General features: G+C 32.6%; 1 protein-coding gene and 1 long non-coding RNA gene across 5 annotated transcripts in view; one reads left to right on the top strand and one right to left on the bottom strand.

Annotated features, from left to right (window-relative positions):
* The window catches only part of LOC124360715 (inactive dipeptidyl peptidase 10-like), a 247,872-nt gene that overhangs the window by 10,752 nt on the left and 220,704 nt on the right, over positions 1-16,416 (bottom strand). For all 4 annotated transcript variants that reach the window (XM_046814555.1, XM_046814572.1, XM_046814563.1 and 1 more), the window contains 7 exons: positions 13,543-13,712; positions 11,220-11,326; positions 10,954-11,077; positions 9,806-10,035; positions 8,285-8,541; positions 5,993-6,207; positions 440-582 (listed from right to left, as the gene is read on the bottom strand). In XM_046814555.1, the coding sequence (XP_046670511.1) occupies positions 440-582; positions 5,993-6,207; positions 8,285-8,541; positions 9,806-10,035; positions 10,954-11,077; positions 11,220-11,326; positions 13,543-13,712 (1,246 nt within the window). The remainder of the gene's footprint in view (positions 1-439; positions 583-5,992; positions 6,208-8,284; positions 8,542-9,805; positions 10,036-10,953; positions 11,078-11,219; positions 11,327-13,542; positions 13,713-16,416) is intronic.
* LOC124360766 lies at positions 2,255-4,369 on the top strand. Its single transcript, XR_006922274.1, has 2 exons — positions 2,255-2,985; positions 4,136-4,369. It is a non-coding gene; the product is annotated as an uncharacterized LOC124360766 (long non-coding RNA).

The raw sequence follows: 16,416 nt of genomic DNA, 5'->3' as shown, positions 1-16,416 counted from the left end.
ATAAATTGTAATAAACAAAGTTCAATAAATCTACAATAATCTCATTTTCAGAAAAGTATATATGTAATGTTTTACAGTTGGCATCCTACTACTTTTACTGACTGATCCCAGCAAAATTATCCACAAAGACCATTAGGTTTTTTAAGGATCATTGCAATGAATAGAATTATTACCACATCTATTAATGTGGTTGTAATTAACTTCTCATTTTATATTATATATTGTATTTTTATTTGTGTTAAAATAATTTTAACAGTTTTAGTGAGAGGAATGTTTCCCAGTATCCACCTCTGTGAATATGCACCAGGATGGAATTCACGTTCATTTTTATAAATGATATCTTTAATCAATCTAATTGGCTACTTCATTCTATGAACAATTTTATAGAATGTTGTTACTAAAAAAGTCAGTTGGTGTAACTCTTTAGTGGGCAACTTACACTTGGAGGACCAGAGGGTAGCGAGTTATCTCCTCTTCTCGGAGCCCAGGAGGGAGGTGCAACCGGACCTGAGCCTGGTAGCCTCCTGATATCTGGACTGGGAAGGTTTTCACTTGGGGTAAGGCAATCTTGGATACTTTGTCCTTAAACAGGATTAAAACATTGAACTAGATGTTTACTCAGAGATATACTTATAGTTAACATATTTATTTTTAGTTCTTATTAAATCTTTAATCTGTGACTACATAGATAAAGTATTATTCAAATGAACTTTTTTACCAATCTCAAATTGAGTAAAAGAATAGAGCCCAACATTAAATATTTAACACAATAACACCTTCAAATTGTGTATAAAAAAAAAAAAAAAAAAACAGAATTGACAGAAGACTTTCTTACTTATAGATTAACAGATAACTTGCCTCTTTATGATCTGTCACATTTTAAATCTTAAATAAATAAGTGTTTGTTGCCACAAACGTTTCAAATAATAGCACATCTACAAAAAATGACATTGTCAATAATAGTCTACAATACTCTAGTATGCGTAAATGTCATTTACAAACAATCAATGAAGGGTATATCCAATGAAACAGGGTATTAAACTGATTTATCATGGACAAGCAATTAAACCAGAACAAAAACCAGACCTATTAAAACAAAACAAATCATATCTTAAAAACTCGTTTACTTTATAGTATCTTTTGTAAGTAATATATCCCTAACATTATCTCTGAATGCATTTTAATGTATTGATTCCTTAAACTTTTGAAGGTAAAATATTCTACAAGCTTTAACTGTAACAAAAAATTTATTTAAAAATCCACCTAGAGTAATTTTTATAAAGCCCCAAAATTTGAAAAACATATTAGTAAGACCTAAACTACCCTCTGAAGACCTAACTCAAAATTTAAACAAACCTTTTGGCTGTGAACCCTGTTGTAAGTCTTGCTGCAAAACGTGTAATTTAATAATAAATTCAAAACATTTCTGTAGTGGCACAACAAAAAGAAATGATCCGATATTGGTAAATTGACTTGTGAATCCAGCAATGTCATTTACCAATTGTCATGTAAAGTCTGTCCGAAAGACTACATTGGTCAGACCATAACTCCATTACACATTAGAATGAACAAGAATAGCAGTGAAACAAACCTTAAAATTAAATCCAATCCAATTTCGGCCGATGCAATGGAGCATAACAAAAATTCTATGATTGTTTTTCTTTAAAAAGTATTAATAAAATTCAGGACCCCTATAAACTTAAAATGAATTATTTAGAAACAGCTCATCAGAGGATGCTACAAACTAAACATCCGGATGGTCTAAATTTAAGATATGGGTAGTTGTAGATATAAATTATCCTTTACAATTTTAATTTGTTTTATTTTATAAAATTATACATTTAACTGAAAATTGAATTTATAAATTTATATTCCTTGTATTTTGCAAAATTATTTATTTTCTTTGTACCTAATTCAAAATTAGTTCAAACATATGATGTTTCTTTTGTTTATTATTTTTTTTAAATGTGTTTACCTATATCTCTTTAAAATGTCTTGTTTAGACGAAATATAGAGAAATTTCTGTTCCATTTTTCTGTTTATATATATATTTATTTATTTATAATCACAAAAGGTGTCTTAATGAATCTGTATTAACAGGGTTTTGAAAAATATTAGACTTAGTACTCAGAATTAACAAGATAAAAGTGTGAAATTAAGCATGTTATATTTATGTGTGGATGTAAAAGACTCCAAAACAGCCTATGAACCTTAGTTAGAATTTCAATATGAAAAGAATTATATTGAGGTTAATCCTATTCTGTTCACAAAATATCAAGCAGTATTCCATGATGTGAGATAGTTATGTTATGACTATTTACCTTGTTCCCGATAATGCAGTAACTAAACTAGTGTTGTTGCAATTAAATAGAGTGCTATTGATGGAATCATTGATTGCTCAGTCACATGTGTCATATTCATCAGCAAAGAGCAGATTGGAAGCTGAAATATTGAAATTGTAGATGAATAACTGAGTTTTATCTTACTGCATATTTAGTTTTTCTTTTTTAGTTTAAAAGTTAAAAATCCCTTTACAGTGTATTTTAGCCACTGGAAACATTTCAATGCCTTGTATTCTGGTACCGGTATTGATAAAATGTATTTCTACTTATCAGTGAATTTTGAACAAAAAGAATTTTTGAGAGTCTCAAACCATACCAATCAATTTTAAAAGTTACATACATATTTCCTCCAAATTACAGCACAATGCAACTGACTTCAATCCTTTATATCAACCTAGCTACTGTTGTACATGACCTTCAGTTATCAGTAGTAATAACTTTCAGTAGCTGAGCAATGTAGTATATAAAAATCAGTTGATATATCGTACAAATGCTCTTAATGACCAAGTTTAAAAAGAATGCTACAGATTATTAAGGACTTAATTTACCAACCAATCACTGAAATTAACCTGAAACTATAGGCGTATTCAGGGTAAAGGGGTTTGGAGATTGTAACCCCACCCTATTGATATAAATATTCAAGGTATACTTTAACCTGTGTTAAATTAAAGTATACTTGTAGTCGAAAAATGTAACATAGTTCAGTTTTATTTTAATTAGTTTGATATTTTAACTATAACAGCTGATATATACTAAACCAATAAAACTCATGTTTCTTAAGTTTTCGGAATGAAGAGTCCATCTGTGACCCGTGGGGTTTGACAAACATAATAAGACCTCACTTCTCGCACTTCGGGCGAGAGAGACTGCGAGCAATGGCCATGAACCAGTAGTCTCTGTGAACAGCTAATTTGTAATAGTCTTAACGCAGTTTTCATCGCTTTCGTTGTTGGCACTAGTCGTTTATTAGTGACTAGTGTTATTAATGAATACAGATAGTGGTAGTGCTAACAAAAATAAAATACAAGTATAAAACCTCTAGATTGCTGATTTTATCATTTATAAATAGAAATAGAAAATTTTACTTGCTATTACTGTTATACACTTCTCAGGCATTGTTTCAACTAAAATTGTGTAAGACGTATACAAAATTAGATGCTGAATTAGATGCTAATTATTAAAACGTGTTTTACAGTTGATCTAACCATAAAAATAAAATAATGAACTTTCGACCCTTTGGTGGCGAACTTCTTATGTATCTGAGGTTATGAAATAAACCATTTAATTTATTTTATTACATATTTTAATCAAATGTTTTCAAAAACTGTAAGTCCACAATCAAAGCAAAAAATATTGTGGTCATTTAAATAACATCTGGCATTATAATGTTTAATGTTTTATTTGAAACACTATAGCACGTTTTGTATACAACAATTTAAGGAATTAAATATAAATAAATAATAATAAAATAGAATTGGCAATAATGTCTATGTTGCCAACAGCAACAATGAAGCCCCTGGCATGGTCAAATTGTACTCTAGCAATAAGTTCTATGTTCAAACTGCTTCAATTTATAATAAATATTAATTCTGGTGGGCCATTGATATGTAAAATATAAGCATCTTGAAGTTCTCGTCTGTTAATTTATAATTTTCTGATTAAGAAACTTTGGCTATAAAATGTTAGTGATTTGTCTTTCAACATCTATTTCATTGAATACTTTATTCCAATTTTCATGTTGCAATGTGTTTTGATATTTTTCATACTAATAATGATCTGTTTTACTTTTTCAGGTTCAACGTAGTTGCTTCTAAGAAACTGCTAAATAAAAGCCAAATATCTTATGTGAAAGATCAACAAACATATTGTCTATAGTGTACTTCTCCTTTCAGATCTCAGGTTGATGCCTGTAATAGTTGGTCTAGAACTGTAACCCAAACGAATGTCTAATAGGCAATAGAGGTCACTAGTATGATGATATTAAAATCATCAAAAAACTAAATAAATTTATCTTTCGTCGATTTATATTTGTGTACGTTCATTAATTGTAACAATAGTTACTAACCGATTGCTATAACGTGTTACTGTCACACTTTGTGCATGAAAACCCAAAATGACATAACCAAAGTAACGAAATATCGTGCTTTGCAAATTATATTTAACTTGAAGTTCCTATTTTGTATGTCTATATTTGTTCATCACCGAGTGTTTGCTGCATTTATGTGTAACACACTTAGTGAACGTGAACCGCTCAGCTGCAGTAAAAAACACACACAATTATTAATTTTGTGTCTCTAAATTTTTTTAAATTCTATACACAGTAAATATTTCATATATGAAAATCCATATCAATTTATATCCCAATCTTTTTTATTAGAGATAACATGGTATGAAATTAAAAAAAAAACATTTAAATGTCAAATACGTATTATTTAAGTAATACAAATGCACACCCATCTTTATAAGTAAAATATATGTATTTTGAAAGCCCATATTAGAACGTATAAATTCTAGGTAAAAGGTGCAGGGTGTATATTTTAGTTTTTAAGATGTAGTCGTTTTCCAAGCCTTTGTTATTGTCATTAATACAGTCATTTTCTTGAAATTCTTTTTTGTTATCGAACAGTCTCCAAAAGGGTGCATTTTCGCTTATGTTATAGCCATTCTTGTAGAGCATAAAATAATAATAATAATAATCATGTTCCCAGACGGATTATGTTAACATTTTTAATAATATTATTATCATTTAAAATATTCCTGGTGTCCCCCCCCCCCCGGCTCCCATGCCTCAACTTGCCTCAGAGGTACAGAAAATTTCTAGTGGTAATCACCCCCTCCCCCCTTTATGTCACTATTCTAGATACGCCTATCCCTGAAACAGTAACATAACCTAGAGTAAATAAGGAAATGTGTGTATTATACGAAGGAGGAAAATTTAAATAAGTTCAAGTGTCAGTAAAAAGATTTTGGGCATTTACCATTCTTACAAAACACATCCACTTAATTTTGAGAAAAAAGTATCTGCCCTCTTCTGCAGGTCTCAAAACCTGAGGCATATGGTAGAGTATGCAGGACAGATTACAAATCACTAACACTTAAGTGAACATGCCTAGCAAACTAGGGCTGGCACAATCTACCCTGGTGCCCTAGACAAAATACCCTTTTGCTGCCCTCACCACTAACTCTAACACTCCTTTCCTGCCCCTTCACATAGAAACGCTACAGCAAAAAACAATATTCTTCCATGAAAAAATGTTTATCTAATTTATTTTGTTCAGTGAAAGTACAATAATTTATGCAAAATTGTCCCTCTTCTGCCGCATCCCAAAACAGCCGCCCTAGGCAGCCGCCTAGTTTACCTAATGGAAAGCCACACCTGCATCAGATTCACATAACTGAACACTATTTTGTTCAGTTATGTGAGTCTGATGATGCTTCCATTGGAAGCAAAAAGCCTCAAAAATACAAAAAATCGTCTTGTTTTGTTGATTTGTAAATTTTTGTACATGCTTAATATTATGTTTTAGACTTTCACACCTGAAGAATTGGATAGATAATAGTATTTGAAATGTATTATTTCAGTGTTTGTAACGTATTACAAGTACAGTGTTCAGTCTGGTTGCTTTTTTCTATTATAAGATTTTACTTACATAAAGTTTGGAGTTGTTCTGCAGGGTAATCAACAGTTGTGGTTGGATATTATCTACAGTTGGAGCTGACGTGTTTTTGCCATACGTTGCGTACAGAGTGACAGTTGGTATGCCTGGGCCCAGACACTCGTTCACAAAGTATTGCAGACCAGGGCTGAAGTATATGCTATGATATGTACAAGGTCTGTAGAGAGGCTCTACACGATAACTGGGCTCTAGAAAACAAAATAACTATTTTTAGTAATTCTCACAAAATATACATGTATTTTGATGGTTCTATATGACCTTCAATAAATTAATGAAAGTCTGTTAAAACATAGCTTGGGTACCTCATAGTTTCAACAATATTTTCATACAACATAATATAAATTCTGGGTTTAAAAATATAGTTTTTCTGCAGACATGTTTTAGACAAGTTTTGACCCTGTTCAGGCTATGTTTAATTTGTAATCTTGAGAGCAGTTTACCAAAATTTACTAAGGTGGACATCTTAACTAAAAGAACTCAGCTTGCTTTGATTATTCACAACAACCAGTGTTTACAGATAAACAAAAACACTCTAAAGGAACTTTTGGCTAATGGAAACTTAAAAGATGAATTTCTACAGAATCCTACAAAAAGAAATCAAAATATTACAAGAGGATTTAAATGCACTGAATCCGAGCCATGACCACAATATTAAAAGTCCTAGTAACAGTTCTGAAACTAACCTAGACTGGATTGCACAGAGGCTTAGTAAAGAAAGTGAAACAGAACATACCACCCAATAATTCTGCCTCAATTCAATATACCCATTTCAAATATGTTTAGTGCTTAGAGAGATGATGGAATTTGTTATTGTTAAGCAAGACAAGTGAATTACGGTACTAATTTATCATATGGATCAAGGAAGGCTCAAACTACTTAGTATAATAAAGAAAACACTAAATCTGTAAATGAATGTGTTAAAATACACTGAATATATTACTTTATTCAGATAGACAAGGAAGAGTGATTGAGAAAATGAATCAAGATAAATTTCTAACAACAGGATCTGTCATGCCCAATGCAGGTTTGCTTCAAATTACAGAAGCTGGAATGAACGCAAGAGATAACATTATTGTTCTCATTGTAGGTAATAATGACTCAATAAGGAATAATTTTACTCGTATTTACTCATCGTTAGAAGAAAATTGAATTAAACAGGAAAAAGTAGTGGTTATTACAACAGTGCTAGGAGACATGATGGATAGAATGGACTCATTAGGTGTAGAGAGATTCAGTTGGTGATATATTAGAGAACTCTCAGCATGACTAAGATCTGTAAGTTTGCTTGATTTAGATGTTATCAAAAGCTTTCATTTCACTAAATACAATTTCCATATAAATTATAGAGAAATAGTGAAAATTTGGCCACTTAATTACTGAAAAAATTGAGCTTTAAAACTCACAATTTTACTGTGATGCTAGATTTTCACTAAAAACTCATTTAGATTCATTACTGTCTATTACAATATCGACTTGGCTAAGGTAATATATTATGTTTTAGACTTTCACACCTGAAGAATTGGATAGATAGTAATATTTGAAATCTATTTATTACATTACTGTGCTTTATTACATAACTAAGCCAAAACATAAAAATAAGAATAAAATGGAATAAAAATAATTTCTCAATATGAGATTCTCCAAAAGTATGTTAGGCAAAGTTTGATATAGGCCTCCCTAGGCCCAGACCCAGAGCTAATTTATACCTCTGCTCCCATTGATTATGGGCCTGTAAGGCAAAATAACAGAATTTCAAGTTTACAATTTTTATGAATCTGAGTTGTTCCTGTGCCAATTGAGAGATAATGTACTTCTATGGCAAGTAACATAAATGTTATTCAATGTAATGTTTGCTTGAAAAGAATATCATATAAATTACAAGTATGTTAACTCGTAAATTCTAAATATCAGTACAGTTAGAATAGGTACTGAAAATTGTTATATTTCAAAGAAGGTTATATGACTGATAACAATACTTATACTAAAGTAAAGGATGTTTAATTCTTTATATAAATTACCTAAATAATATCAGTAAAAGTAAAAATTTATTACATACAATATTTTTACAGAAAATGTTCTTGCGTACACAAATCCAGCCCTCGTCAGCATTATATTTATATAGTAGAGAATGTTCATAATAAATTGACGGAGTCTCTTTCACATTAATTTTCAACAGATTCGGAACACAGTGTTCATATTATGGAGTTATGTGTTGTTATGATGTTTTTGCATAATATGGCCTACATACCAAATTGTAACACTAACCTTTCTTCCGTCTTCTCTTTCTCTCCGGTTCTTCTGTAGTGGTGACCGGCTCGGTCTGCTCGTCCCAATCATAGGACTCGCGGATGTTAGAGGCGGAGGTAGCGGCCCCTTCGTAGTGGTGTGGAACAGTGGGTGGGGGTGCCGCGCAGGTGAGGCACTGTGGGGTTATGAGGGGAGTTCCCACCCGCGGCACCGCCGAGCTCACCACGTACAGGTGGAGTTGGCCTGGCTGGCCCTCTGGCACCCCCAGGTAGTATCTGGCAATATAATAGCAATAGTGAAAAAGTTAATTATAAAACACTTCTTAAATGTACGTAAATTATGAGTGTACCCATGCAGTAAAATAATGGAAGTATTTCATTTCATTCAAAATTACCTGAAAAAGAATTATTTCAATTAAAAAAAAAACAACAGTAGAAGATTGATTATAACATTCATTCCATAGCTTCTCAAAATGGAAACTTAATATGTTAGATACTTTTCTGTTGAAATTGTATTATATTAATGAAAAAAATATTTGTGTAAGTGCACATTAAATGTATGGAAGACGGGCTAACACCAAAGAAAGGAATCTAACCCTCAGGGAGAGAAACATGGAACAGAAAGACTTTTAAAATGTGAAGTAATATGATGTTTGAAAATGATATAATATATAATGATAATGTTGTTTTATCTGGTAAAACACAATAATACTGCATACTATTGGATAATGGTATCTAGATTATTTACACCAAATACAGGCTGAATTTGAATGAAAATACCTTATTGGTTTTAACGAATTCCTAGCAATAATTTATTTATTTACTGATAAGTTATTGAAAGCACTGAATTGTATGTTGGCTTATCATGACAGAAGACTGAGAAGTATTTTAATGTATTTGTAAAAACAAGATCAATAAACTAAAATAATTCCTCAATGGAGGAATACATGGCTCTGTGAATGTTAGGGAAATCCTGATTATAAAAAATAACGTATATTGCACAATCAAACTTAATAGTCTCCAAAATGAAACAAAAAATGTTTAACTTGCCTGACGGATTATATACAACATAATTTTAATATTACAAACATTACATAATCAAGATATGCACATGATTTTTCTCAATTTTTATGCATTTTAGTAAAAGTTTAAAGTTATGTAATGTGGACAGGGAAAGAAAGAAATAGCCACAAGGCTAATTATTGAGTTCATCAATTCACTTAAAGTTGTGGCGGATGGCAAGTGCTTTCTATTTCTATGCAAAAAATATAAATGTTTTAACATAATGCAACATATGTATTTATTCGATAATTTACATTATCATTAATTTAACTTCAGTACAAGTTTCTATTCCGTTTATTCTAGCAATCTATGGTTGATTATTGGTAGCATTTTCAAGGAATAATTTGTGGTAACTTTTAGACCAGTAAATCAAGAAATATAATTGGAGTGATCAAAATTGTCGTTGGTACTTTAAAGAGGAAGAGTTTTTCTATGATGTAATTTTTTCATTAGTAATGCTTGACAATATTTGTCTTACACAAGTTGGTTCAGGTGGTCCCAGGCTACAATCTTGTTCACGTCAAAGGTTCCATGTGTGAGAGGCAGGAACCTTTTCTTGGGAATGTTGACAGAGACGATGTGGCGGTAGAAACCTGCATTGCCATCCCTGACCGGAGTCAGTGTGAGGTATACGTTGCCATCAGGGCTGAACAGAGGAGTGCCTGGAGGGTCCACCCACCCTCTTCCCTCACCACTCACCCTCTGAGTCTGTCAACCAACCAAATTCAAGTACTCTTACTTCAAGGATACGGCACAATTCAGAAGATCAATTAATTATCATTTCTAAAGCTGATATCAGTAATTTTTTAACAGGAAGATTAGCAGTTTTTATTCTGTCATGCTGATACTTTACCTCAATTGGAAATCCCCAAATGTTTGGTTCATTTAGACCAAAAATATTGTATAAGCGAGTGTTGATTTAATAATCAATGTACCAATTATATGATTCCACGTGAATAATGTTTTTTGGATAGTGAAAATGCCTATCCATAATAAAATTTGTGTTTACTGTTCATACAGTAATCATTTGTGTTCCATAAGTTAATTTGTAATCAATGTTAAAAACAACATAATCCGCTTATTCTCACTCCACTGAAACATATATGTCGAAAAATTCGGAGTAAAATTTAATAAACTTAATGTAGGTAATTTTGTTTAATGAATTTCAAAAATGTTACAAATGTAATGTTTTTATGACATTAATTTTCATTATAATCACTTTTCAAAATGTTAATTTGTGTAGTTACTCACAATTTTATAAGAATCAAATAATTACAAAAAGAAATTAGTAAGCAGTTCTCAAAATATTCAGTGAAGGTAATAAGTAATCTAGTTTTGTAATTGAAGACTTTTGGAGCAATTAGCACCATATGGTGTAAATCTAATTATTCATACTGGCTGAGATATTTCCAAATTTTTGTCTTTGCATATTCACACCATATGGTATTTTTAAATTAATTGTAATAAAAATAAAGTAATATTTATGTGTTGAGACGCTTGATGATGTATGTAATGTTTGGTTTCGAAAGGCCTCGCCCAAAAATTGAACTATTTTGGAAAAGTATTGTTTTAATAAGATTAATACTACTATTTTAGTATTGTAATGTAACTAGTGGTAGTGTTCACCTCTTGACAGAACCACATAGGAGACTTGCAGAGTGTGACCATTGACACGTTTTGAGCCCTGTTGAGCCAGATGACTGACACCTCTGTCGAGCTCACCCACGTCACTGCGCAGAAGTAGTAGTCTCTGGAATCAATCATCAGTCATCTCTCAGTTGAATTTTAAATAAGACGATTTCAATAGATATAGTATTCAGAACGCCGTTCTTGTGTTCTACAATTAAATAAACATAATTATATTCTGAGTGTAAAAACAACACACTACTCACGTTGTTTGGCCCAGTGCCATCGGAGCTTTTAGGTCTCTCGTTCTGATATTTTTTGGATCCGCTAGGTCAGCCACAAACAGCGTTACCACTGGATTTTTGGTGTTCGGCTGAAAAAAAAAAAGATTTTCAGACGCTGTTTTAAAATAGATTTTTGGACTTTCAATATCAAGTCCAAGCAGTATTGAGCTTTAGTCTACACTCATCTGCATACGGTATTGGTTGATTTGTATTTTGACCAGATTAAAGTATTTTGTGTTTACTGTACCAAAAACGTGCTTACAATGTGTATTAAAATAACAAAATTGTATGTACACAAATCTCCTTTACGACACAGAAAACAACGCTGAAGTAATAACTAAGATCAACGGAAAAATTATATAGAACACCATATGTCTGACAGTTTAGTTGCTATTCAAAATATTTTTCAGAGGTCTAATCAGTATGTATATTTATATGTCGATTAAGACTATGTCTTAGTAAAATAAATAAATAAATAAATAAGGCCTTTATTCTTGAGCGAATTTCAGTTTACAATCTGTTTTACAAATCGACTCACGTCAAACTAATCATAACAGTACAATTCGTATTTTAAAAACTGTGCACCCAAATATTGCGTGCTGGTAATTTACATAGAAAATTCATACTTAAACAACAATACATCATTAAGGTACCTATACAGTTTTAACTTCCTTTTTGAAAGTTTTTAACAGACAAAGTCTTTATAACTGGTGGTAAGGCATTGTACTCCTGGGGTCCAAAGTACGAGAAGGACCTTTTTGTAGCCTCCAACCGCACACGCGGCAGTTGCAGCTTGTCGTCCTGTCGAGTGTGCCGTTCTCTTAGAGTCGCTCGCGCCACTAGTTTCCGTCTCAGGTAAGAGGGTTCACCAGTTACCAAAACCTTATGCACCAATGTCACAGTTTGGAGCCTACAAATATCTTGAACAGAGTGTAAATTTGCTCTTTTGCGATAAGGCGAGATGTGGTCATTTTTTTTTAGATTATAAACAAACCTCAGCGCACTGTTCTGTATCCGTGCAAGGATGACATTTGCCTCTTGAGTTAAGCAGCTACCAAACACTGGAAGGGCGTAATATATTGATGGAAATACCAGAGAATTTACAATATGCAGCTTTGAAAGCATTGGAATTAACGCTCTGTATCTATTCAAAACTCTCAATTTACACATTGCACGTTGAGAAATCAATTCAACATGTTTAAGAAAGTTTAGCTGATTGTCAATTATAACTCCCAGGACTTTAACCAAAACACGATCCTCCAAACAAATACCCTCAACAGAAACAGAGAGAATACTCCTGTTCATGGTCTCTTTAATGGATGGTGAGCAAAAATGCACCACAGAACACTTATCTGTATTCAACTTTAGGCCATGCCCCTCCGACCACTCTTTAACCCTACGCAGATCAGCATTGAAACACTGCACCGCTTCATGGACACCTGGAGGGGGATATGTTAGAAGCATCTGAGAGTCATCCGCATAGGAGTAGAGTGAACACGAGGACAATGCAAGTTCAAGATCAGCAGTATATAAAATGAATATAACAGGCCCTAAACATGACCCTTGAGGAACCCCTGTATCCTTCGACAGCGAGGAAGAGCAGTTTTCTTTTACCTTCGTCACCTGACTCCGTCCGCTCAAATATGAGCCAAACCATTTTATAGCGATTTCATTAAACCTATAGAAATTTAATTTGGCAAGAAACAGTTCATAATTCACTGAGTCGAACGCTTCAGAGAAATCAAGCGTCGCCAAAATACTTCCAAAACCTTTATCTTTCGCTACATGCAGCTCATCCATAATGTTTATCAAGGTGGAGGTAGTGCTGAAAGACTTCCTAAAACCAGACTGATGTACAGGAAGAATATTTTCAGCCTCAATGAAAGCTGTCAACTGATTCACCACTACCTTCTCAAGGATTTTTGACATGGCCGGAAGGATCGATATCGGCCTAAATTGGGAAATCACACTTAGATTCTTTATTTTGGGTATGGGCGTGACAAGACTTTGCTTCCAGCATGATGGAAAACACCCAGAAGCAAGGGACAGGTTAACCAAATGCGTAATAGCTCCCAAGCAATATGGGCTCATGGCTTTCACTAGCCTGATAGATATTCCATCAGTCCCCACAGCCACTGACGTAATGTTGACGTAATGTAAAACTGTGCATCAAAACAATAGATTACCATTGCAGCTAAAAACAATCATTACATATATGTAGCATAGAATGCTTGAGTTAGGTGACGCAAAAAGCCTAGATGGGCAATCAAACTATCTTATTCCATGGAAGTTTCATCCACTATACCTTGGGATAGCGCAGGCCTCGCATGTCGGGATACAGCTGCTGCTCATCTTCTGCGATCCCGTACCAGGGAAACCTCAACTCTTGCACGAGACTGTCGTTGAAGCAAGCGTAAAGCATCATGTGTCCGTCGTCGGACATCCACAGCGCCGTGTTGTGTGTCAATATCTCCTCTGTGGGTTAAAACATTACAGTGATTTTTAAAAATTATTATGCTTATAGATTATCATTACTATATACGTGAGTGTTGGATCCTTAACCACAAGCTTCATCGGCCAGTTCAAAGAGGGGATTTGTATTTTATTAGCTGGATAGGGATTAAAACCCCAGGGACGTATAAGAGAATCTTTCGAGCAACTTTTATCAGTAAGTAGAATATACATTAATTTGGTTATATCGTTCAAACGAAATTTAAATACAAAATTAAGTAAAAAAAACGAATAGTTAGTACGCTTTTTCTAAAATACAGAGTATTTTTTGAGGAACGTGGTTGTTATATAACGAATGTTTATTATTCATAACATCAGGAAACCGTATTTTTTCTGGTAAATCGTGTTTTGGGATTCATTTTATGATATACTTGTCCGAAAACGATAAAACTATAGATGTCATGGCTATTTATTGTTGTGTCATCTTCTGCATTAAAGGATGCGTTTATGTTTCTTATTTTTTCATGAGACTCTTCCGAATATAGTAACGGTTTAAAAAGAGATGTACTAATTAATTTGAAAATTTTGATTGCTCCATGCAAACAAAAATCACCATAAGAATTTTTATTTATGCGATTAAAAATCCTCAGGAAAATGCAACGCATCGAAATGCAATACACAAAATTTCAAATTGTTCTGAGGCATAGCTGCAGTAACGGCACATTTATATGTCAGTAAATAATTATTAAGTTCTAAAGCCCTTCGACGTCTTCCGTCTCGACGTATTTGTCCTTCTAATCGGTATTCTCGTTGCTCGTCATTTTTCGGTATCTACACGTTGTGCCGCACGCTGCCTCAAATCTTGTAGACGTCGAATCATGACACCTTTCTGCTCGTATAATATTAGTTAAGGTTTGCAGGCATTTGACTTTAGCAGTACGTGTGGGACGAAGTGTATGAAATAGATAAATAGATTGAATTTTAAAAGGAGTGAAATTATTTATCAACTTATATTACAATCAAAATTTCCTTTCGGTTCAAACCTTCGTTAACTTATACAACCATTTTTATTTTTACTCTTTGGCATTTCTGATGAAACATCAGCTATGAGGATTGGCTTACTACTCTTGCTATGATACGTAAGATCTAATTTACTATAACATGTAAACAAAGAAATAAAAGATAAATAAATATTGACTTTGCAGGAGATTTTTAATTGCTAGAAAACACGGATAAAACAACGTTTTCTAAAAACGCCCCCGAAATCCCCTGCATACTAAATTTGATGAAAATCGTTGGAACCGTTTCCGAGATTCAGATTATGTATATAAAAGAATTGCCCATTTTAAGGTATTAGATGAAGGTCAGTAATAGCCTTTTTATTTGTGCAGAATTGGATAAAGATACATCAAAATTTATTACATGTTTTTAATAAAAAATAATAATTATAGCATAATAGTTGATTAAACATTTTTCTAAATTGAATGTTAAAAATTGGAATAAGTATTGTAACATAAGTATAAAACTTACCGTACTTCGGGTTTTTTTCTTTTTTTTTAGAAAACACCCGTTTTACGACTGATGTATTAGTTGTTATTTTGATTGAAAACTGTAAAGTTTTAAATAGGTTCTCGGAGTTCAAACACAATTTTGCGTAGGCATAGAAAGACAAAATATGCAACTACTTATTTTAGAACTGATTGGAGACGGGAAGGGGTTTTTAAACTCGGGACGGGGTGTGTTCTGAATAGTTTGTTTTAATTTTAGTTCTGAAAATCAGCATAACAATAGGAGCAAAAATTTCTTCCATGTTGTAATTTCTTGAATCCTCGTTTTCTAAACTTACGATTTCATCCCGTTTCCATATTTTAGTAACTGACAATTTTCCTACCTGGAAAATATAAGGCTCGTTTCCAGTTTATTTGGAACCCGACTATCACTAACAATTTATTATAATATTGTTGTACCAGCTACTTGTTTATATAACAGTGTACTAACGATGTACTCGGCGTGGAGAGTTCATTGGGAGTCGAGTCTGTGTTAATTGTGTTGTAAACCAAAAATTAATTATTAGTATTTTTAAATAGTGTAAAAAAGTTAGTGGCAGCATCTTGATGATCTTACACATTATTTAAACATTTCATTTATGCGCCCATACAGGTAGGTGATTTTTGTGGTAGTTTTATTTCTTTAATTTTCTGTAAAATTATGACGTAGTAAAACTGAGTTTATGATTTAAATACAGAAATGTAGATTTCAGTTTGTTACTATATCAAACAATGTATAGCTGAGTAATAGTGGGCTAAGTAATGTCATCCATAGCTAATTTAGAGAGAGAATATTTCATTGTCAAGGATAAGTTCCCGATGATGCGTATTGCTCATTGATGGTTATGAGTTCAGAGACTTTTACAGGGAGACAAAATGTAGTTCTAAGGTTGAGAATTTCTCAAGATTTTCACTGCATTTCTCAGGTATCAACTCAAATTAGTTTTTATTGCTTTCGGACAATCATTGAATTTCATAGCAACAGTCAGTACTTCAGCATAAAAAATTTGGCATTAAATAACAATTATGTTCAAATAACATTATTGATAACATTAGGATTTGAAATTGTGTCTTGGACACATTTTCCAGTAGCTGAGGTTGGGCCACATTACTAAATTTTGGGTTTATTTCAAGCACTTATTTACTTTAGACAAAAAGTTGTCTTTATAATCGTATCTTAC

This window comes from Homalodisca vitripennis, chromosome 1 (genome assembly GCF_021130785.1).
Source record: "Homalodisca vitripennis isolate AUS2020 chromosome 1, UT_GWSS_2.1, whole genome shotgun sequence".
In the NCBI taxonomy this organism is placed as follows: Eukaryota; Metazoa; Arthropoda; class Insecta; order Hemiptera; family Cicadellidae; genus Homalodisca; species Homalodisca vitripennis.
This window is presented reverse-complemented; position numbering and strand designations above follow the sequence as displayed.